The following is a 22869-nucleotide window of genomic DNA, read 5'->3' on the forward strand; positions in this document are numbered from 1 at the left end:
GGACGTCTGTATCTCTGTGATAGACTGATCCATTTAGGGTGTACTGTGCCTTTTGCTCCATAACAAGTGGGATAGGCTCTAATTCCCCTATGACCGAGAATTAGATAAGCAGAAGAAAAAGAACTCATGTATACACTTTTGTATACGGTAGTTATACTGTACATTTTTTATTATAATGAATACACGTGTGTATTTTTATTGAATTATGATTTAACTTTTCATTGAATATTCTGCTTTTGTCTGTTTTGTGTTGAGTGTACAGTGTACAGACAGAAGGCAGCGGAACATTTTCTTCTTTACCTTGGCCGTCGATCATTTCAGACTTTTATCTGCTGTAATATTTGTCTTGAATGCACACCTTTCACAGATGGTTTGGTCGACTCTGCCATCACTAGACAGCACCTGTTCTTTTCCCACCATGATAAAATAAATTAATTAATTAATTAATTAATTAATAAAGTTCTCTTGTCCTTAAAGTTTTCTGAGTTGAATGAAATGCAAATGTACATAAGTCTGTATTTGTAAGAGTTTCACACAGTGGTGGATTGCCACACAAAGTCTCACACTTCTCAAACTTTCAGCTTTTCATAGCAGTACATTTAATGTGAATTGATCCACATGGACTATTGATACTGGCTGGTAACTTAACATCTGCCCGGTTTCCCAATCTCAAATGGGTATAAAAGCAAACTGCAGCTTGTCATCAGTGCTCCAACATGATGCGGCTTGTGCTTCTTCTGTCCTGTATTGGTAAGCCCACCTGACTTAAATAATTTTCTGTGCCTATATTTTCTGAACGTTAAAACTATATTACCACATCTGTCCATGTGTGTGCTGAAGGGCTGATTTGTGCCAAAGAACCTCTCAACTACAAAGTTGACAATGAGAGGGTGATAGGCGGCAGTAATGCTCAACCAAACACATGGAAATGGCAGGTAAATCCTCTGAACACTAATGATATTTTTATTTTTCTATCTTTTGATGCAAATAGGTTTTGTACTGTAGTTTTAAAATACTAGATTTAGAAAAAAAACTCCATCTCCACCATATTTTCATATATCTTTAATATTTCACAGGTTTCTGTGCAGTATGATCAATTCTATGATGGCTCATTCTACCACATGTGCGGAGGATCTGTTGTTGATAGCTTCCACATCATGACTGCAGCTCACTGCATCCTCAGGTTTGGGCTCTGACCATGATTATTCTTAATGACACCATTTCCTTTGTGCATTTTGTAATATTTTAAAGTCGATCTTGGTGTCTCCTGGGCTGAACAAAAGAGTGTAAGTAAGCACTGTACTTATGTTTTTTCCATGTCCTTCTCAGCCCAGATGCTAGTCAGTACCGTGTAGTGGTGGGTGAGTATGACCTGTATAAGTTAGAAGGCAGTGAGCAGTTCATCCATGTGGAAAAAATTACAGTCCACCCTGGCTGGAATGGTGATCTTCGTTATGGGTAAGTGGCAGCATGTCAGATCACCTCTCTCAATTAAGCCTCATTTAAATATGAAATGTTAATCTCAGCAAACAAGCAACTATTAAAATTATACAACTCTATCTTTGGTTATTTTTTCTTAGAAATGACATTGCTCTCTTGAGACTCGCTGGTCCCATCTATGACAGTGGTTACGTGGCTATAGCTAATCTCCCCTACCCGGACCAGACACTGCCTCATGGCTTCACCTGTTACATCACCGGCTGGGGATTAGTAGACTGTGAGTACACCTGGGTGCTAAATGTACACATATACACACCCTATATGTGGATGTAATAAAAAGGTTCCTGCATTCTTTCTCCACTGAATCAGATGGAGGTAGCCCTGCCATCCTACAGGTGGCTCCCATCAATGTGGTGGAGCACTCGGTCTGCTCCCAGCCCGAGTGGTGGGGCAGCATTGCTCTAGAAACCATGGTGTGTGCCGGAGGGGATGGGATCATAGCAGGCTGCCAGGTAGAGGAGGTTTCGCCTCATGCTGCAACTATCATATTGTTAACAACAATACTGTGTTAAGACATTCTCACAGTCATTGCACGCTATGTTCTTATTGTTATCTGTCCCAGGGCGACTCTGGAGGTCCTCTGAACTGCTTTACTGATGGAGCCTGGAGAGTCCACGGTGTTGTCAGTTACGGCCCATCTGGTATGTGCAACCAAGTGTTCAAACCCACGGTCTTCACCAGAGTCTCTTCCTTTGAAGACTGGATGTTTTCAGTGAGTCTCTTGATGCCTCTGTGCTTTTGTTTGGCGACTATAATCTTATAAAGCGTGACTCATTATTTTATCTATTTATTTTTTCAGGTTATGGGTCTTGCTTAAATGGCACCGCATTCCTTACAATTCTCAAATGCAACCTGCAAAATAAAATTGATGTGCATCTCATTCATGTTCTGCGCAGCAGATATTTGCCTGTAGTTCTTGAATTTGCCAAAGGGTGGCAAAACCACCTCATGTTCTGACCAAACAACGTCCTGCTTTTCTCTCAGAATCAGATCCTTTTAATGGCATTCCGGTACTTTCCCACAATTTCAGAAACACATTTTCTACTGAATGCATTTGCTGTTGGTGTACTCCTTTTGCGACCAGTCCATACATGTGCCACAGTTTTTGTTTGAATACCAACACAGCGGCTACGGTTGTGACCTCCTGACCTCCCGAACCACAGTTTTAGTTGATGGAAAATTTCTAAGGATGTTTCAAACTGAGAACCTCTTTTTAAAAAAAACAGGCTTAAGTAGCAGTGAATTACAAGGACAACTGGAATATTCTTGCATGGTGTACCTGAACACCCTGTCCCAACAAGCAGAAAACCTTTTTTTCCCTCTCTTTTTAATTGTGGCCAAATGCTATATGTAGTCATAGGCTCAACATTTCCTTCTTGTCTGGAATTTCTGGCCATATGTTTGTGGTAGTAGTCAGGAGACTTCTGCATGACATCATATAAAGTGTTTTTCTCCACACCATGGAGACCAAAAACCACAGATACATTCCAGTGGTTTACATTAGAACCTAACAGGAATGTTGTTTCAATAGATTTAAGGAGAAATGTCAATTTTCTTTAATACAGTAGAAGAAAATGGTCTTAATGGTTTCCCAAATAGAAGCTAAACTAATATAAAAAAAAAAGTTTAGTAAGCAATTAGATCCCTCTGAATTTTTCATTCAGTTCAAGTTTATTCATTTGGCAACATAACAAGGCCTCAAGGTTCTTTTTACTCTAACGTAAAGACCCGAAAACCCCAATTGTCATATGATTCTCTATGAACAAGCACTACATGACGCCAGGAAGGAAAAACTCCCTTTTAAGAGGACAAAAATCTCCAGCACAACCAGGCTCAGGGAAGAGCAGCTGTATTGGGAAAGAGGAAGACAGGAAAAAACACAAACTATGGGAGAGAGATGACACAATGTAAAGGCATGCAGCCGTGGCATATAAGCACCTGTGGGAAGTCCCCCAGCAGTTTGAGCTTGCTTCAGCATAACCAAGGGATACTTCAGGATCACAGTCCTTTCAGATTTAGCTTTAAGTCTAATCTTAAAAGTAAAGATGGCGTCTGTCCCCTGAACTTTCGCACAGAAGCATTTTACTAAACGTTACGGTCGTCCCAGGGTTTACACATTTGTGTAAAACACCAAATACGTCCTGTTTGACAGATCTAGTAACAAATTGTCAATTGTAATGTAATCGTTGTTCTTTTCTAATGAACAACTAGATTAACTTGGATCCTGTGTTTTTATTGTAATGAGTGGTAAAAACTGCAGTATGGAGAGCACAATTAGTTTTTTTCCTTTGCTAGAGGTTTCACCACCACTGGTGTAAAGTAGCAGTGTACTGTAGATTACCTGAGCTACACATAATTTGAAAGTACATTAGTGTGCTTATTTTACTTTTGCTACTTTTAGCTTCACATGTTTAATGCAAACCCTGACCCCAGGAAGGGTTTGTGTCTCTGGCTGGAATTGAACCAGAAACCCTTTGCTTGGCAAACAGATGTGCAAACCGCTACACTTCTTGCAATTATTTGCTGGTCTAGAAAGGGTTAAACCAATTATAACACATATTTTTGGCTTATTCGCTAAAATATATTATTAATATATCAAGTATACCCCCTCCCACCAAAGAAAGCTAGAAATAATACCCCTAGGAGTTTTTGTCCATGCTTTTTCCCCCAACAATGCAAAAAGTTTACTTTTCAGCATTTTACAAAGACAAAAAACAGTCAAAGATTTAGAAAACATTTTTTTTATTATTATTATTATTATTTGGAGGGACAGGCTGTCAAAATGGCGTAGATGAAAGACACTGTTTCTGAACAGCAGGTTAATGTGTGAGTATGTAAAAAAAAAAAAAATAAAAAAATTAAAGCAGCTTTGTTTGCTCTGCAGGACCATTCAAGCAGAAATATGTACAACACAAAAGGCAAAAAAAGTAAGACAATTTCTTTGAAAACAATATAAATTGTACTGTAATACATTACATTGAACACTCACTGTTGCCATTTCTTCATGAGATTTGATGTTTTATACAAGAGAATCAAATGCCTGCTTGCAAAAAAAAAAAATGAGTGCCCTCTTCATGGCATAAGAACATATATTGGATGGACTTCAAAGTAATCAAAAAAGGCAAAAAAAGCGAATAATACAGTTCCAAAATGTGCACTCGGCACTTTTTCAAAGTATACAATTAATCAGAACAAGTTTTAACAAACAGGACCTGCATGCATAATTTCTAAAGGGTCCAGAAAGGCTGTTGAAACAGCTGTAGAAAGGGTGAGATATGTACATTGACTCTCTAGTGTCCCTCGGCTCTTCACACAGGTGACAGCACAATCACCTTTGAAAGGTCTCGTTCAATAATTAATGAGGCAACTCTTCAATTTTCAGGGTTTGCGCGTGCGATAAAAATTGTATAATATATGCAGTTTTTATGCACAAAAACCCTTTACATGTGTAAGTCATAACATATCGTAAGCCAAGTCACAGACTTCCAAAGAAATTCAGAGTACAATCAAATTGATCTTCGCAATTTACTTAGTTTTAGTGGCATGTCTCTAAGATATCGAACCATAAGGCTGCCTATGAAAAATACTTCAGAATGCTGGAGAGCAATAACCTTCATAAGTATACATTTCTCTATAATTCATATATTACAAAGGTCGACCCAGATTGAAAATTACTCGCTTTTGCTTAATAAAATATTCAATTTGTCAGTGATTAGAATTCTTTTGTCATTCTACATAAATTAGTTAGAAAATATTAGTGTAATTTTCTATGTTTACATTATAGGCAGCAATACAACAGAACCATAATTTAGTTTCAGTGATTAGGGAGATTCCACAGTTTTCAGTTAAGCTTAAATGGAAGCGCTGTGCACACTCTATTAGCATGCATGGCTCCCCCCGATAAGCAGGCACATCCAGTAAACTTTACAACACCCCATTTTATTGCCAGGCGTCTTAAATTAAATAACTAGTGAAATAATGACATAATAAGTTATCCAAAAAAAAGAAAAAAAAAAAAGAAAATAGTTAAACTGTAAAAGAGAATAGATATTAAATACTTGCTGATGGACTTGTGATCCCATTTCCCATAACAATGCCTAAATGTGATATGGACAAGGAAAACAAAACAAAAAAAAAACAAAAAAAAAAAAAAAACAGGAAGGAAGATTGCACTTTCAGGTGAAATATCAAACCACAGTGCTGCTTGAGTGAAAGTAGGCTTCATCAGAAATAAATAAAAGGAATTCATAAAAGGAAATAATTTAAAACAAAAGTAAAAAGACAATACAGCTACAGCTTTTAAATGGCATGAGCATTATATCTAGTTACCCTGCTCATAAATATGAAACTCCGTCATGTTAGCGTTTAACTGTTGAATCGATCCCGTTCGACCAAAACAATGCCTATTCATACATAACTATTTTTTTTTCACAGATAAAGTGCTGATCAAGGAGATTTTAGAGGGATTTTATTTGTACCATAAAAGACCCTTGGGAGAGATCTTGAGGAGAAAGAGTCCACTAGCTTTAGGATTTAACACGAGGAGGACCCCTTCTACTCAAGTCGTCCGGGTGTTAGCCTAAAATCTAGGGCGCGAACAGGTTACCATTTGACTCTGGTTTTCATATGAAGGCCATCACAGCAAAGGTACATTGCCTCCAAAAGCTAGAAAAAAATCCCTGAGGTGCACATTCAGCTGTGTTGAGATTCCCAACCTGGCCCCAGAGGGTTCATTCCCATTTAGCGTATGGTTGGTGATCTTGGTTTGGTTAAACAAGCTTTCTTAGGAATTGAGAGCCACCACATCTTTTTTATTATTATTTTTAATATGCCTGATCAAATTGATATACGTTTAGTATCTCTTTCAACACTAGCTGCCGTCTCACACAGCAATCATTCCAAACTGCTTTGCTTACAATTTTGAAGGCAAGTCTGGAATTTTGAACGTTTATTAGGCGAGAGGGAAAAAAAAAAAAAAAATCAAACGCAATCACAGCTTCCTCCAACACTTTGACATCTTATGTGCATTTTCAAACCTGCGTTTTTCTTGCACTGTCCACAAATTTTTCACCTTGCGTGGGTCAAACTTTCACAGACTCCATCACAGACAATTTCATGGCTTCCTCCAACAGCTGATTGTCTGTAAAAGTGGCGGGGGGTTCTGGGACGGACTCTGAAAGGCCAATCAGCGACTCCAGGAGGCAGGTCCCTGGGTCACTGGCTGCAGGGAAACTGGGATAACTAGGCAACTGAAACTGAAAAAAGTTGTCCATGTGCTCGTACTCCTTGAGGGAGTTGTAGAGGGAGGTGGGCCCCAAACAGGGGAAGCCATCGAAAAACTCCAGGTCTGACTCAGACGAGAGGCTCAGCTCCATGTCGTAGCTAGCTGAGCGATCGACTGTGGGAGAGGGCGTGTGTGGAACACTACAGCTATGGAAGAGAGCGTTTCCCTGGTTGGCATTCTCATCCAAAAGTTCTGAAATGGCTGTTGCTCGATTGTCTGTTTGATCGTCCGAAGAGTCCAGCAGTGCAGCGTCTATATTGTCATTCTCATCTGCAAAGTCCACCATACTAAAGCTACTAAACGCCTCCGTAGATGGCTGCTGTTGCTCTTGCTGCTGCTCTGGGCAACAAGTGTCTTTGTCGCTCTTATCGCCGCTGTCCTTGCTACTTCTCGAACAGTTTTCTGTGTCACTGAAACACAGTATGCGGCTCAGGCCTTTCTCATCAACATCCAGCTGGGCGCTGGGCTCACACGGACCTTCGCCTGCCTCCGAGTCCTCACTCTGAGAGTCCGACAAGTCTGTCATATCGCTGCTGCAGCTGTTCTCCCCAGCTGCTGTCATCTCTGAGCTGAAGGGGAAGGAGGGCACTGCTGGTAAGGGGGTGGCACCGGTTGTGTTCTCCTCATCCTCTTCTGTGCTGGACTGCTCCTCCAGCCTCTTCTCCAGCTCCAGCTTCATTATAGTGTGGATATAATGCGTCTGTACCCTGGTGGAGTTGAACTCAATGCGGCCCTCCATGTTTCCGCATCCATCCTTGGTACATCCGCATGGAAAAGAGGAGTGGTCCATCTGCAAGAAGTAAAGAAAAGTTCTTAAATCATGCAACAGAAACTCCTAAGTTGCTGTGTCTTGCCCGGGTGCTCTTGATAGCATGAAATTGTTGGGGCTCTTACCTGACATTTGATGCCAGCCAGGCTGCAGCTGCAAGTCTCAGGTTCGCAGAACCCCTGACAGTCGCAACCACAGTTCTCCCTGGAGAGCCTCAGCTCGTGCAGCTGCCTCTTTTCCTCCTTGTCGATCTTCTTCACACCAGCCGCTTTGAGCAGCGCATAGCGGCGCTTGGACGTGTAAGGCTGGAGAAAAGAGCCCTCGTCGACGTTGGCTCCACTGATGTCAATATCCTGCTCTGGGATGTCATCCACTGTAAGTTTTTCGGCCTCCTCGCTCTCCTGGGTTCCATTTTTTGTCAGCTGAACACAACAAAAGGAACAAAGTTTATTTGTCATGTTGAACAGGCACAGTTTCATAGATCCCTTAACCACTGCATTTCTTTTATGGTGCACACCTTCAGTTTGAGAGCTTCCAGTTTCTCTTCCCTGAGTCTGTTGAGGAGTTTTTCCCGACGCAGGAGCCGCTGCTCCACGGCAAACTCTGCGAGCGAATATGTGCGGAGTGCACTGTGGCGTTGCATCATGCCCAGAGTGCATCCTCCTCGGCTGGGAACACTGGTGAAGCCCTGGCACCGAGGGAAGAAGAACACCGTCACCTGGTCAAACGTCACATTGCCCCGCCGCGCTCGTTTGGATTTCTTAAGGATGGACGTTGCTATGGATGGAGAAAAAAAAAAAAAAGGAGGCAGGATTAGAATACATGATGCACAAGTAAGAGAGGATGCTCTAAAGAGGGGGGATTCTTACTTTCGTGCCACTAGATGGCATAATTCCCCAGCACTTGTACTTGAGAGGTGTATAAATGCTGCTGAACAGACTGTAAAAGGACACCCCTCTGATTCATTGCTCCCGCCTTATCATGTACCCAATTAAAAGACACTGCTAACAGGACTCTAACACGCTTACATCCTGTAAAGTGAAACCTACACTAACCCAAGAATCCATTTAGCTTTGTAACTTGCCCTACTGTGCGACAAAAAAAACAAAAAAACAAAACAAAACACCCAACCCAGGAATTTCCCTTTGTTGGCCAGGAAAGTGGAGGAAACAGAGCCGCCAGGATCACAAAAGTGGGGAGTAAATGCTTGAGGCTTCCAGATGGGGGTGAAGGGTGGAAGTGTAGCCCTAAGGGCAAGAATAAAACCTGCCCACCCGGGTCTCGCTGCTAGCTGACAATCCCCACAAATGGCCCAGTAACTGAAACGGGTCAAAGGTTCTCTCGCTGTTAAAAAGTGCTCACGATCTTTCTATACCCAGACAAATACAATAAAACCATATGGGAGCCAAAGTAGAACCATATGTGGGAAAAAAGCCCAATTATTCAAGTTTTATTATATATTCCACTTCCTCCACCCAGGAATATTCAACAAAACTTTAGAGACTCTTTTAGAGACAAGCAACTTTTTCCCTTCTGCCTGAGTCACCAGAACTTTTCGAATCTACAAGCCACATGTGTCGGACATTACAATTATTATTTGGTGGGGAGATCCTTGTAGACTTCTAGTTCGCCCTGAACTGGCCTTAAAAGACACAGAAAGCTGGTGTGATACCTGAAGCTTGGAAAAGTAACCTTTTACCTTAATAGAGGTAAGCGGCACACAATAGTTCTACTATGTGGTCTGATCTGCTGCTTGGGGTAATACACATAAAAATAAACTACCAAGGTACAGCTTCACATCCATCATCTTCTCTGCTGTGTCTAGCAGTCACTTCACAATTTCTGTGTAAACACTGGATTATAATGATCCAGCCAATCTGCTCCTTCAGATGTGTCTGCACGCCTTTTTTTCTTGATTGTCCTACCCCCCCCCCCTTTTTTTTTTTTTGTATCCCTTCACCCACTCACTTTCAGCACCTGTGCTGGGTGCACGCCCGGGCTTCAGACAAGGCTCTGTGTGTTCCCAGCCTTGGCAACCTGCCATGCTTCTCTTCCTGGCTGCCTGCCCCACCATCCTGGAAACCTCACAACTGTTTGCCCTTCTCCCGTACACTGCAATCCCTTTCCAAGCCGGTCCGTCCCCTAAAGCTCAGCAGACGCACCCAGGTCGAGACACAAAACGGCCCAAGGCCGCGCGACCCACATCATGCAAGAAAAGGTGAGGCTGTGCCTGCATGCGGGGCTTTGAGAAGAAGGTGGCGACACAGCCAAGGTGAGCAGCCAGTGCATAATGTGATTAGCCATTTTGCAGCTTTAGGGCATGAAATCAAAAGAGGTATTCATTGCAGAAGTCTGAAATCATTTCTGTGAAGTGTTTCATGGCCTTCCAGCTGCCTAAATTCCTTAACCTCTCCCCCATTTATCTAAGTTTGTTATCAGAGTCTCAGCGGATGTTAAAGGCAAGAGAATGCATTATAAAAACATGTGCCATCAGCTCTTTCTGTGATTTATTATCGCTGGAGAGAGATACTCACTGTTGAAATTTGTTGCCGGGGAGCTGGGGTTGCTGGGGGTGGAATCCAGGGTGTCCGAGAAGCAGCTCTCCGCCTCCGAGTCCCAGCCTGAGCAGGCAGAGGAAAGGGAAGAGGGCGACGGTGAGGAGTAGCATGGGTCCTCATCCACCTCCTCAAACTTCCTCTTGAGAAGCCCACTCATGGCGTTAGCGCAAAAGATCTGCAGCAAGGAGGAGAGAAGGAGACGAATTAGCAAATTACTAACAGTTATTTCAACAAATCATCACCGGATCTTTATTTTATTAACCCAATAAATTATCAACTGTACATTGTCAGGCTTTTATTTAAACAAAATCAATGGTACAAGTGAGTCATGTATGCATACCAGTCTCCTGCTACTCTCAGTTGAGAACAATGGCACAGGAAGCAATCAATCAGTTCCATTTGCCTAAGTCAACAATTAGCGAACCCTTCACCCTCTTCTAAATCTCATCGGCTCAGCAAACGCATAAATTAAGAGAGACGACCAAACAGAGGTGACCTGACATTTTATTTTCTAATCAGTCACTTTAAGCAGCCCTTGCAATCAAATATGCAGTCCGAAGGAAAGCAAGGGCAATTTGCCACTGGTCATAAGTAACGTGTCCACATAGAAGTCATTGAATACATGCGCAGCTACGCATAGGCAGAATGTTTTGTTGTCCACATATCCAGAGCTGAGTAAAAGATAGAAAAGTAAAAAAATAATGCTTTCAGTGGGAGGGAGTGCTGTCTGCCCTCTAATCTTTAAAAATATTGCCTAATATCACCTTTCCAAGTATAAGATTTGTCGATGTGTTTAATGTTTATTTTTGTCGGGCAGCAACACTTTCAAAGCTCGACTAAATCCCCGTCTTTTTCCAGGCAAAATTTCAAAAAGAGCAACCGCTGACATGACAAATGAGCAGATTTGATGAAAAGCAAGGTTGCTGCTTTTGTGTTTTATGGTTAAGGGATACAAATGTGTCTCGTGACCTTAGCAAACACCAAACAATCTAATCTTCCCAACTTTTGAGAAGTTGGGAAGATTAGCAGGCGATGCTTGCTGCTAGACGGCACAGTTTATCATCACTGCGAGGACGAGCCCCTGCTATCTTAACCAGGGAGGGAGGGAGAGGGTGGAGGGAGGGAGGAAGGAAGTGAAGGGAGAGGTAGGACACAACCGTGCCGTGCTCCAGCACAGACACTCCCTCAGATGATGATGTGGAATGGGAAAAGGAGGCTTTACCTCGTTTCACCGTCAAACTGCTTACAAATCTTTCAACATTGCAGCTGAATCACTTTGATTTTCGTCATTTTTTAAAACATACTCTTACTAAACACAGTACTGCACACACGTAAAACACCCAAACATCCTTCCAACAGCTTAAAATGTGACCATTGCTCTTTAGCACACAGCCAATTTGTCAGAAATGCTCCAGTGACTTTATAGGAACTTTGAATCCATCTGCGATCTGCATGTCTTGCTTGTCTCATCGGGATGTCATTACTCAAAGAACAGAAGAAAAAGAAGAAGATCTGGAAGCTGGTGTACAAGGAAAAGAGCCATTTTCTGCATGCAACAGAGAGCAGTTATGAAAAAAAAAATCCTTATGACAAGGACAAAGGCAAAGTCAAGGGCAAGAGGCTGACACCTTCGTATAGGCAGTGGGTGCATCTTTGCAGATGTATAGGGAGGGGGTTATTGTTATTGCTGCGGTCAGATATTGTTGTCCCCAGTGCACGCTTGATGAATGAATCACCTTGCAATAGGTCAAGCCAACTCACACTGTCGCTGCAACAAACAAAAAAGCTCCCTTCCACACTGTAGCCTTCACATTACACAGACAATAAGAGTGGAGGGAAAAAAAAAAAAGGAGGGGGGCACTGAATCCCCCCCATCCTATCCTTCAGCTTACTCGTGCAAAAAAAATAATCTCAAAATGCCTTGTACACGTATAACTAATATTATGACATGATGATGGGATTTGTCTTGAAACCATTTAGAAACACCTGGGTGCCGCATCTGTTGCTTTGTGTGTTCCCTTATCAGACAACATGTGTGTTCTGAAAAACACCACAAAGCTCACGTCTCTGTGCACGCAGAGCACGCGAGGGTTCACCTTACAATTCTGCCACCATTCCCAGCTCCAGTTCCCAGAAAAAAAAAACCCCACAAAAAAAAACAAAGCTGTGAAGCATCCTCCAGGGAGTGCATAGCGCCAGCTAAGCAAAGTCTTTTTAATTAAAAGCTGCAGTGAGGCAGAAGGGGGGGGGGGGGGGGGGGGGTGCGGGAGAGGGAGAGAGAGAGAGAAAGAGAGAGAGGTGGTGGTGGGGGGGCAGTGGTGTCAGAACTGGGTCATTGTCTCTTGACTGCAGTCTACCTGACACATTGATTTGTTAATCCTGTTCAACGGGCAGAAACAATGGCGAGAGGTTAATCCTGGCAAGGGGACGGCTTGTAGTCAATCTGGAGCTTCTCAGCCTGCTCAGCCGCTGCACCCACTGAACAAGGCCAAGAGAGCACAGACAGCGGATGGAACAAGGGACCCGGGGTGAAAAAAGAAAAAAAAAGAAAAGAAGAAAGGAAAAAAAAAAAAAGAAAAGACATTGCGTAGTGACTCATTTGCAAAAGGGTGGGACAAAGATAAAAAGAGAGGAATTCGGCGCTGGCTCGTCAAGAAAGCGGTTCCTGTGGATGTCTGCTCTAAATGGAGAATGGATGTGATCGGACAGCCGAGCCAGAGAAGGAGCGCAGCATGTTTTCAGCGTGCGCTAAATTATGCATCACTGTCATTCCATCAACCGCACACAGGCAGGCAGATAAAGGACGCATCCACCGAGGTGCTCCCCAGCCAGTTGTCACAGACTTGGAAAGATAAATCTCTGGCGAGGAGATTTGTCACCAGAAGCACTACACAGCTCAAGTCAGATGCTTAACTATGTCAGTTGAATAAGATTATCTTGATACATCCAGCTACGGGGCTGTTTGTACGACTTTAGAATTTCAATTCATTTTGATTTTAAATCTGCAGACAGCCCCTCAAACCCTTTTATAAAAGAGTATTCAATTATTTGAGAAGGATGTAAAAGAGTTTGAATTACTTTTAAAAGGCAAAATGCCACGGTAAATCTTATCAAACTAACTTATCGGAAAGCTTTAGTTTAATCAGAATCACAAAAAAAGAACCAAATCATAAAAGCTTTCTTATACACATCTTTGGTTTTGCACAGATATCAACTTTCACCCTGTTTGAACTGCTCCCGTCTGCCCCTCAGCCATCAGGACAAGTCACAGTTGACTTTGCCCCCTCGCACCGCCTGTCCAGCCCTTTTGCAGCTGATAACCGTGTGGGTGGGAGCGACAAGTTGCACTAATCTTAGCCAGCCGGGAGCATTTACATGGCACACTGACAGCCTTGTGCAGTGTCTGAATGACTGACTGAGTGCTCATAAAATGTGATAATGATAAGCTTGGGAGCCTTCCCGTGTGTGTAGAACCGTGGCTGGGCAGGACAGCCCCTGCAGGCTTTCAAGGTACTGCACCTCTCACTTCCAGTTCTGACACCGAGAGGACGGGAGATAATTGATCAAAGCCGTCAAGGTGACGGATGGGCTGGATTCCAGCTCCTGCACAGCTGGGGGAAACACTGGCTCATTTCTTATGAAGTCAGCTGTTAGTCAGAAGCGCTCCACCTGCTGGAACAATGCAGGGAGCGCTCCCGCTTTCTCCTCTATAAGCCTGTTGTTCTCACCGAAGCCGCAAAGCTTGCTGTGACTGTGCCACAGAAACATTCTGTTCCTCTGCCTTGACCCGTGCACAGCGCGATTCCAAAAAGGAGAGGTAGTGGGAAGAAGGAGGGAGGACTGTACAAAACAAATAAATAATGTCATGTTTCCAAGCCACAGGAATTCCATTCTGGCAGCACTGCTCCCGCAGTAATAGTGGAAGAAGAACACAGGCTCTATCTAACCCAGATGTGTTTTCTACTGCTAACCACTGGAAAGTCCTACTCCCACTAGACACTTGAGCCAGCCACCTTTCCTAGCCACACCTGACAGGGTATTAGCTTGCACGTGGACTTCACACGCCCCAGGCTGCCATTAATCTGTTATGCAGAGCAAACCTAAATGTCCAGGTGATGCTTGCAGAGGACTATTTACCCACTGTTTGGGTTGCTTTACTCCTGCTTTAAAGGGAAGGCTAAAACTGTTTTTTCCACTCTTTACCTCGAATGGCATTCACTGTGCAGACAAAATGACATGCAGCTTTGATTTTTCTGTAACACGCTTGCAAATAACAGAAACTGTGCCAAGTGCACAGCAGCAAACTTTGAGAAAACCTCTTTAGAATAGCAGTCCACAAGCAGAAAACACACAGCTTTTGGGTGTGTGTTTGGGTGGAGGGAGGGGGAGTGGCTTCGGGTTCAGGGGTCATGCTCCAGTCTGGGACACTTGCTGTATGGAATGCTGAGAGAGGACAAAGCAGATGGGAGCTCTCGGCTGCTGTGTTGGAGGCTGTCAGCAGGCTCCGTGTTACCCCCTCCACACACACACACACACACACACACCACTCCACCCTCGTCTCCAGGCACAAAAGCGTGGGGCCATCCTGCGTGACCAAAATGAAGCAGGCACAGAGAACCTTGTCTGAACCCAGCATGCGGCTGCTGCCTCTCCCAGCTGGGGAGACAGATACTAAAAGTGTGCATGAGCTTCCTGAGGTTGTGAAACATGCACTGCAGTGCACAGGAAGTGGCCATCCAGATTATCTGTGCTGTGTCTGACAGCTGCAGGCACCACAAGGCAAACTGAATGCAGGATCACACGATGGAGATGAGGCAGTTAGGATGTGGGGATGTTATTCGCTGTGCTGCGAATTCCTTCAAATCATTTGAGAGGATTTGGGAGTGCATTGGCAGTTTTAATAAGGAGGCAGCAAACAGGTCAATTGTTATTTTAAAGAGGGACGTGGGTGCAAAATGTGTGCTATAAATGGAAAATGATGTTAAATAAGCAGAGACAATGACTTATTTAACACATCTGAAACCTCCTTGGACATTAAATGCACAGCACCGAGTGCTGTATTCCTTCTCAGTAAACAAAGGATCATTCAGCTCTCTGTAGCCTAATTCCAAAAAACATGATTCCAAAAATGATCCGGGTGAGGTCGCGCTAGAGACGATTAAATCGACTCAGGCGCTTTATCGAAAACAGACACTGTCCAGAGATTAAATAAATAAATAAAAGCCCCAGAGGGCAGTGTTATACCTGGAAAAAATAATAACATTAATAAATCAAGACCTTTGGATGAGAATAACAATAAAAATAAACCACATTGACATCATTTTCTCTTTATAGTACTTAAATGAATTAGAAACTTCAGTCATTTACGCATTTTAAAAGAAAGAAGAGAAAGGTCCACATGCCGTGATGGAAAACTGATCAAACAATGAAGGAGCTCCGCATTCCTTGTCCACACCTGGCTCAAAGACTGAACTGTTACCTGCATGTGGCAAATCGCTAAAATCCCCCCCAAAATTAAAAACCTATAATTATATCGGGTCGAATAGGCACGTCGTACGAGTCCAGCCGGCTCTCTCCCCCAGCTGACCCGATCATGCCTCATGATTAATGCTAATTCTAATGACAGCAGCCCTGTCAGCTGTGTGCTCAGATGTAGTGCCTTCAGGAGTCGCTCTAGTTACAAGAGGCGCACCAGCGCCGCCGAGGTGAACAAGAACAACTCCGCACGGGCTGAATACACAAAGCCGACCTCATCAACAGTTCAGATCACCTAAATGAATCCGCAGCCGAAAACCCACAGCGGTGGGAAGCACGGCTTTCCCGGCGTGAGCCGTGAAGTTTGTAAAACGCTGATTAATCAGCGATCGATCTAAAAACAAATAAATCAATCAATCACCAAGTGAATGAAGCGGGTCGTGGAATCTCGCGTTTAAAAAGAAAATCAGTTAAATGACTTTAATTCTTTCCAGTTACCGTGAATACCAGCACCCGTGTGCTGCCACCAGAAAACAATTCATTAAAACTCAACTTTAACTAGCGGGGGCCACCACAGCCGCGTCCATTTCCAATAAAGCGTCAGGCAAAGTGTTCAAAAAGAAATCAAGCGAATAAAACCCTACCAGAGATGACACGCATAGACACAAACCGCACAGGGCATTTAAACGACTCCTGACACACGAGAATAAACAGTCAAACTATCTGGCTTCCCCCCTGCTTCCCTCCGCTGAGGTTGAACGCGTAAATTACGGTGTTCAATAACCCAGCAGCGAAACTCCCGATTCTGTTTGTACTCACCACCAGTTCAAGTATCCGATCACCATCAGTCACCGAATAGTCACGCTGGGTAAAACAGCCGACGGGTGTTAACGGTGGAAGTAATCCAAATGGCACGAATAAACGTAGCGCTTATCCCCCGCGTACACACAGCCTTTTTTTTTATTCTCTCCTATTGTCTGTGCCTCTCTGCCGCACGGGGTCCGTACCAGCTGAAGCGCTTCCCTTGTCTGTAGCAGACTGCCGAGAAGCGCAGGCTTTTTCGTCAGTGGAAAACTCCCTCCTGGCGTCTAGTCTGACGCAGGCGGTGACACAAGGAGGCTGCCCACGCCGCTTCCTGCCCGTCCTTCTGTGTTTGGTTTGAGCCCTTACTACCTGCGTGAGAAAACTCAATTGGTCACTAATAATAATAATAATAATAATGATAATAATAATAATAGCCTGGGAGTAGTAGTAATAGATTGATGAAATAAACACATTAAAATACGTTTTTCTTCTTCTTTTTTATCACCCTTTTTAAATACATACTCACTATTATACACTCTAAAGGCAGTTATAGGAATCCCCAGGTTCCTCTCTATATTAGCAGTTGATGAGCAGTCACAAACTGTGTGATCACCAGGCAGATAAAAGTCCTGCTATTGTAACGTGGGTGGTGCCTAAATGTTGTATACGCTGTGGCTTATTTCCAGTTAAAGGAAAACACTGAGTAAGCTGCATGAAATTCTGACTCAGTTTCTTTTTACATGGAACGCAAAAGTGAAGTAGGCTTTAGAGGAAACGCCACCTCTTATCATAACCAAGCAATCACAACTACTGTCCTGGAATGATTTCTCTTCTTTCTTTCTTTTTTCTTTTCTTTTTTAAATTACATGGTGAAAACAGTTTAGTTAACTAAGTTGGTTAACAAAGTAACTTGAGTGGCTTGATGTTTATTTAGGGCAATGAGATGAGTTTGAAAGCCCCAGAAACTGCATGCCCATCTTGTGTAATGGATGTACACACCTATTTCTTTGAAAAGAAATAGGTGTTTTTATTATTACATTTTCATGGCTGTAGTTTCCTCATAATTTCCATATTGTTTTCCTTTCTTCTTCCCTCAAGTCTTTTTCAGTGCAATAGTTTCCTCTAAACTTCATTTGTACTTTCCTTCCTTCTTTCATTTGTTTATTTTTGGGGTGATAGTTTCCTCTTAATTTCATCTTACTTTCCTTCCTTCTTTCATTTGTTTACTTTTTAGGACCATAGTTTTCTCTGAATTTTGTTTTCTTTCTCTCAGTTAAATAAAACAAACTCTATAACAGCAGAAAGGCCCCACTTAAATACATTTAACTTCATTTGCTGACCTTGTCTTTTGTCCCCAGGGATCAAGACTGTATCATCAACTCTTTTACATCATCTCTTTTAGTTGTTGGATTACAACACAACTCTATGTGTCGTAATCACTGATGGGATTCATTTGCAACCCTTTTCTCATGAAGTAGCAGCGTCACGAACCCTCCCCACCCCAGTTGATAAAGTCCTCTCAGGTATTTGCGAGTCTAGCTGCCCACGGCGAGCGCGCTGTGGTGGTTTGCTTTCATTCCTAGCTGGACCTGAATCCTGAGACAAAGTGTTCTGCCAATGTCAATACAGGTGCTCGACTCAGATATTTGGGGAGAGGTCTCCGAAAGCTGTGTACATAGACCTATGCAAATTGTGTCCTCCTTAAAGAAGACCCCTTTCTCACTACCTACTGTGCCCAAGGGCCTCCCTTAGAGCCCCACCCTGAAAGCCAAAAACAGGCACTTCAAGCCGAATGGCAGCAGAAACAGTCCCTCCGCAGCTCTCGCTGAAAACACAGAGTTTCTCTATTCAAATTAGAATAAGTGGTGCTAAAATAACACCCAACAAATGCAAACACGTAGATTTACTTGACGTCGTTTGCTTTGGAGGCAGCAGTTTCACCGGAGCCGTAAATTAGCGCTGGATCAGGACTGAATGGCTTTGTGATAATAAACATGGTAAAAACCACGGATAACTGCTCATCACGAAGCTTGTTTGTAAAAACAAACAAAAAAAGGCATGCGCAGTTACAATAAAAGTGAATAAATATCAGAAAGAAATATCAGGCACCTTTAACTTACATCTTTCTAAAGCACAAGGTTAAGTAACTGAGGATGTAAATAAACATTTAATAGTGCCATCTGTGCAGAGAGTCTCTGTTGTTATCGCTGATTGGATTGCATGCTTTATAGTAATGATTGTTTTTTGTTTTCACACGTCAAAGGTGTATAATCGAGTAAGGTGAGTGTGTCTGTGTGCGTGTGTGGCACAGCGACGCTCCAGTAGAGAGCCTGGGAGTCAGTATGTCCAGACATGCTCCACCCAATTAGTTTCCCTGTCGCCCTGCAGCTCTTTAAGACACAACAATGAACTGTCCACAGACCAGAGGGAGAAACTGATAGTCACATGAGCAGAAGCAGCAGTCACCATTACCGAGGAATTCTGCTTTCTTTCTTTATAAAATAGCTAATAATTACCAACATTCACAATTAGCCCTCTGTTTGACAAGGCTCGGAGAGCTTGGAGACACGCTTGCTCAGCCACTTCTATGGTTTGGTTTAGCCTAATTATAGTAGCAGTTCTGGCAAACTTCAGATAACTGACACAGGTTCAACAATGTTGTTCCGACAGACAAGCATTATGCAACAGGCAAATCTGGGTCACATAAAAAGTTTTAGTGTGCAACTGTTGGGTCCTTCTGCTCTTTGATCAAGTGTCCTTCACAAAGTTCTCCTGAGGTAAACTGAATTTTTTAATGTCCCCCTTTGAAGTCCCCTGTCAGGCTCATCAGTTCCCTTTTTGATAAACAAGAAAAAGTTCCAAGGAACAGTGCGACTCACACATGTTTACTCTCTCTTTTAAGAAAAAGAGTTGTGTGTGTGTGTGTGTGTGTAGGCTGGGGGGATGGTAGCGGTAGTGCCAAAGCCACTGTGAATCAGGCCTGAATACATTAAGGCCACTCTCTTTAAAAGTGTGCCAAAGAGTTCATGGTGGAAGACGCCCCTCCAAGAACACAATAATGGGCTTCAATGCTTTCCATCTGCAGAGGGAGAAAGGACTGTGACTGCACGTGCTGTGTGGAGTGGGCTCAACAATGTATCAATTTATGACCATCAGAGGCATCATAAAACTAGCTGTTAGATGAAGGGCAAGTTCATGGGAGCCAAATGCCAAACTCATCAATGAGTACTCAAACCAAAAACCAACACCAGAGACAGTGAGAGATTTGCACAGCTTGTCCTGAAAGCCTGGAAACAAGCATGAATTCGCAACTACGTGGAAGTTGAGAAGTGCTCCCCGGAGGAGCGAAAGAGCAGATGAGATGAGTCTGACGGTGCTGCTGTGGTGGTCAGACCAGGCAGACGGGCACAATGGGGCTCGGGGAGGGTGGGGTTGGAGGGGGTGAGCTGATTGATGGCTCCAGCTGTCCCAGAGGAGAGGAATACAAGCAGACAGCTGGTCACCTGTAGCCCCAGACATGAGTGTGATAGAGGCACATGGCATTGTGTTTCACTGCAGAGGGCAACCAGTGCAAGAGTTCAGGGCGCCGTTCATCACAGCTATGAAAACAAGCGGCAGGGCTACAGGGGATGAGACTTAAGTAGTGAAAGGAACTCTCGAGGAAGCAGACTTTGCCAACAAAAGCCTGCAAGAGGCAAACTTATTGGATTTCAAGCAGAAGGCGCAATTTGCCACCTAAGTGTTTAGTTAATAAGATTACTTTAAAAACCTGAGCAGAAAGCACACCTCATCATCTTCTAGGGACAATACAGCCCTCTAAACCATCCAGTTTTGTACACTTGGACATGACTGCATTAAGAATAATTGTTGAGGTTACATGAGAGACAGCAAAACGAAGTGGAGAGATGAGCTCACTCTGGCAAAGGGATTAATCCAGAAGCAGGAAGAAGAAGAAGGGGAAGAAAACCACCCTCCCCCTCTCAAAGCCAGTCAGCCAATCAGCAAGTAGAAGAGCTGGTTTACTTGGAGACCAAAGAATCTGTGTAGTGATATGACATCATCAGCTGCCCATTAAAGGAGTGGTCACTATTTCTTTCTTCCTTTTCCCTCCACCTTTAATGACGATGAGTGTGGAGATGCAATAAAGACAACTCCAAGTGTGTGTTGGCTTTTTTTGCTTCTTTTTTTTTAACCCACTGATGTTAATTGTTTACATAAAATGAGTTTGCGTAGTATTATATTTCTTTTATACCTTGCAGGGCCATGTGAACTGAATAGTAACGCAATATTCATGAGATTCAGTTGTTCAGCTCTGAGACAGACACAATTCATTAATTCAGCAACTTGCCTCTCCCGTCTTCCTTTGTCACCACTGCACTGTGACAAGAAATGTTCGCCGTTCAATGCCTCCATTCATTCCCCAACAAACAAGCACTATGTTTGGAATTCCCTCAGTGCATACAGTATACGCGTGTGCTCTTATGCTGTTTGTGTACTATGTGTCTTTAGGTTTAGGGCAAGAAACAAAAACCTGCCAGTTTGTGTTTTGTTTACTTGGCAACGTCACAGCGCTGTCTGACTAATGCACCCTGGATTGTCTCTCCCTGATGTTCGGTCTATGTTTTATTCATCTGTGTGATGTGCTATAGACTCCCTCCTGACATAATAATATTGATTGCCTAATAGGCTATCAGAAGAATGGCTGCACTGAGCTGATTAAATCAGCCACTTCAAGAGTCGAGAGTGCCTTTATTATTTGTAGATACCTGATTAGGAAAAACAACAGGGAAGCGCCAAATGGTGATTATCCTTAGCTGTTATTCTGTAGCTTAATTTTCTTAATCATTTGACTAATTGTTTAGGCTTCCCATCCATCCATCCATCCATCCATCCATCCGTTTTCTGCTATGGGGAAACTAAATTTAGGTTAGTGTGTTTTGAAAATGTCCTGTTGTTTAAAAAGAATGCCCTGAATGTTTGAGCTCTAGTAATGAATATTTACGCACAACACAGATAAACTTTACGTAGCAAGAAGAGCCGCAGCAGAGGCAGTAATCATGCAGGTGTAAACAGTTTTTTAAAGTGACGAAGCAAAAATTAAAACAGGTCCACGTTTTTTTTAAAAATGGATTTCAAGTACATGCATTCATGTTTGGAGCTTTCCAGTATGATAAGCTTAAACATGCTGTTGTGATTAGTCGTGTGAATGGCTGTGGGATTTTTTTAAGTAATTTGTTTTGGTTGGAGAAAGTGTTAATACACAAAAAGAAAATCGGGAAAATGAGGCATGGGAAACAGGTGCTGAAAGAGTTAAGAATGACTGACACTGGTAGAAATGAAGGGTCTCCTGCTTTGAACAAGAGTCCATTTAAATCACATCACTCAGCAGTAGTCAGAGGTCAACATTCACACACCTGTGCCGAACCACACTTCCACACGGGGCTCCCTCAATTGGCCACTTCATCACAAAGACGTCGTGATCATTGCAGACCTCTGAGCTGCCGTTGCGCTCCCCTCGATTGCTGTGAAAACTACTCAGACAGCGGTGTTGTCGGGACACATGTCTCCCAGAATTTACAGCTCTGGATGATTCTCCTCCTCCTCTGCTTCACCCAGAAATCAATACATGGCAACTTGTGCTTTATGGCTTACACGCAACAGCTCCAGAAGATGTAGTGTGGGAGTGCACGCACAGATATTAGCTCAACTGAGTGCCCAGACAACAAAACCGAAACCCCTCATCAGCTTATTTTCCTTTGACTGCAGTACTTCCTCATTGAAATGTTTACATGCAGCACACGTGCTTTCAAAGAAAAAGACAGAGGCTTCTAAAGCACAGGAAGCGCTCGGCTGCCAGTGACTCGTCTGATACTGATGCAGAGCTGATAGCAATTGTTAGAATTTGCGGTTGTGGTTTCCGAGATTAACGTAAAATCATTTTAAAATTCCACTCTTTGGAATTTTTTTTATTTATCATTATGATTGTTCTTACACTCTACTTCTGCTATTTTACAGCAGTTCCATGCTTTATAGAAACCGTTTGGCTTTGAATGAGTTAAAAATTTGCTGTTTCTCAATAACAGAAGGTTACACACGGGCAGAACGCAATGGAAGTCTCTCGTCACGTCAAACTCTCGCTCATACAAGGAAATCACACTCTGCTGTGTTTCCCATCACAAACGGAACACTTCCTCTATTTTTTTTCTTCAGTTCTCATTGTCTGCGTAGCAATGTCAGAGTGCACTGTTTTTTATGAAGTCATCAGTGCCAGGAAGTAAAAAAAAAACGAGCGAGCCCACTGAAAAAAAAACACAAAAAAAAGGCTGAGTGTGTTGTGTGTGTGTTTTGAGCAGTGCAGCTCGCTTGCTTTCGTTGTGAGAGTTACTTAACTAGATCCCATCCTTGGTTGTCGTCAAACAAAAATCACCACACAACTCCTAACGAGTGGCAGTTTTTTCACTCGAGGCGACGGAGCACAA

General features: G+C 43.1%; 2 protein-coding genes across 2 annotated transcripts; one reads left to right on the forward strand and one right to left on the reverse strand.

The window, feature by feature from the left end:
* The first annotated feature begins 694 nt into the window (after positions 1-694).
* LOC146567313 (elastase-1-like) lies at positions 695-2380 on the forward strand. Its single transcript, XM_085285966.1, has 8 exons — positions 695-750; positions 841-935; positions 1077-1183; positions 1330-1458; positions 1581-1717; positions 1810-1952; positions 2063-2212; positions 2300-2380. The coding sequence occupies exons 1-8, from the start codon at positions 717-719 to the stop codon at positions 2315-2317; spliced, it is 813 nt and encodes a 270-aa protein (XP_085142092.1). The 5' UTR covers positions 695-716; the 3' UTR covers positions 2318-2380.
* Positions 2381-4225: 1845 nt separating this feature from the next.
* csrnp1b (cysteine-serine-rich nuclear protein 1b) lies at positions 4226-16692 on the reverse strand. The gene is made up of 5 exons (XM_085287074.1): positions 16406-16692; positions 10088-10286; positions 8071-8330; positions 7679-7975; positions 4226-7574 (listed from the first exon to the last, which is right to left on the reverse strand). The coding sequence occupies exons 2-5, from the start codon at positions 10266-10268 to the stop codon at positions 6582-6584; spliced, it is 1731 nt and encodes a 576-aa protein (XP_085143200.1). The 5' UTR covers positions 10269-10286; positions 16406-16692; the 3' UTR covers positions 4226-6581.
* Between the last annotated feature and the right edge of the window lie 6177 nt (positions 16693-22869).

The sequence above is a fragment of the Mchenga conophoros genome, linkage group LG9, assembly GCF_057382185.1.
Source record: "Mchenga conophoros isolate Kocher_MC1m ecotype Shallow Benthic linkage group LG9, M_conophoros_male_GT1.1, whole genome shotgun sequence".
Lineage (NCBI taxonomy): Eukaryota > Metazoa > Chordata > Actinopteri > Cichliformes > Cichlidae > Mchenga > Mchenga conophoros.

What these genes read in the sequence shown, in the direction of transcription:
- csrnp1b (XM_085287074.1), bottom strand. Translation starts at nt 10,268, where the DNA reads ATGAGTGGGCTTCTCAAGAGGAAGTTTGAGGAGGTGGATGAGGACCCA. An exon ending in CCCGGCAACAAATTTCAACA is followed by an intron (nt 8,331 to 10,087) that starts GTGAGTATCTCT and finishes CTCCATCCATAG; the next exon opens with CAACGTCCATCCTTAAGAAA. An exon ending in TGGAAGCTCTCAAACTGAAG is followed by an intron (nt 7,976 to 8,070) that starts GTGTGCACCATA and finishes TGTTGTGTTCAG; the next exon opens with CTGACAAAAAATGGAACCCA.
- LOC146567313 (XM_085285966.1), top strand. Translation starts at nt 717, where the DNA reads ATGATGCGGCTTGTGCTTCTTCTGTCCTGTATTG. An exon ending in CGGCTGGGGATTAGTAGACT is followed by an intron (nt 1,718 to 1,809) that starts GTGAGTACACCT and finishes CCACTGAATCAG; the next exon opens with ATGGAGGTAGCCCTGCCATC. An exon ending in GGATCATAGCAGGCTGCCAG is followed by an intron (nt 1,953 to 2,062) that starts GTAGAGGAGGTT and finishes TATCTGTCCCAG; the next exon opens with GGCGACTCTGGAGGTCCTCT.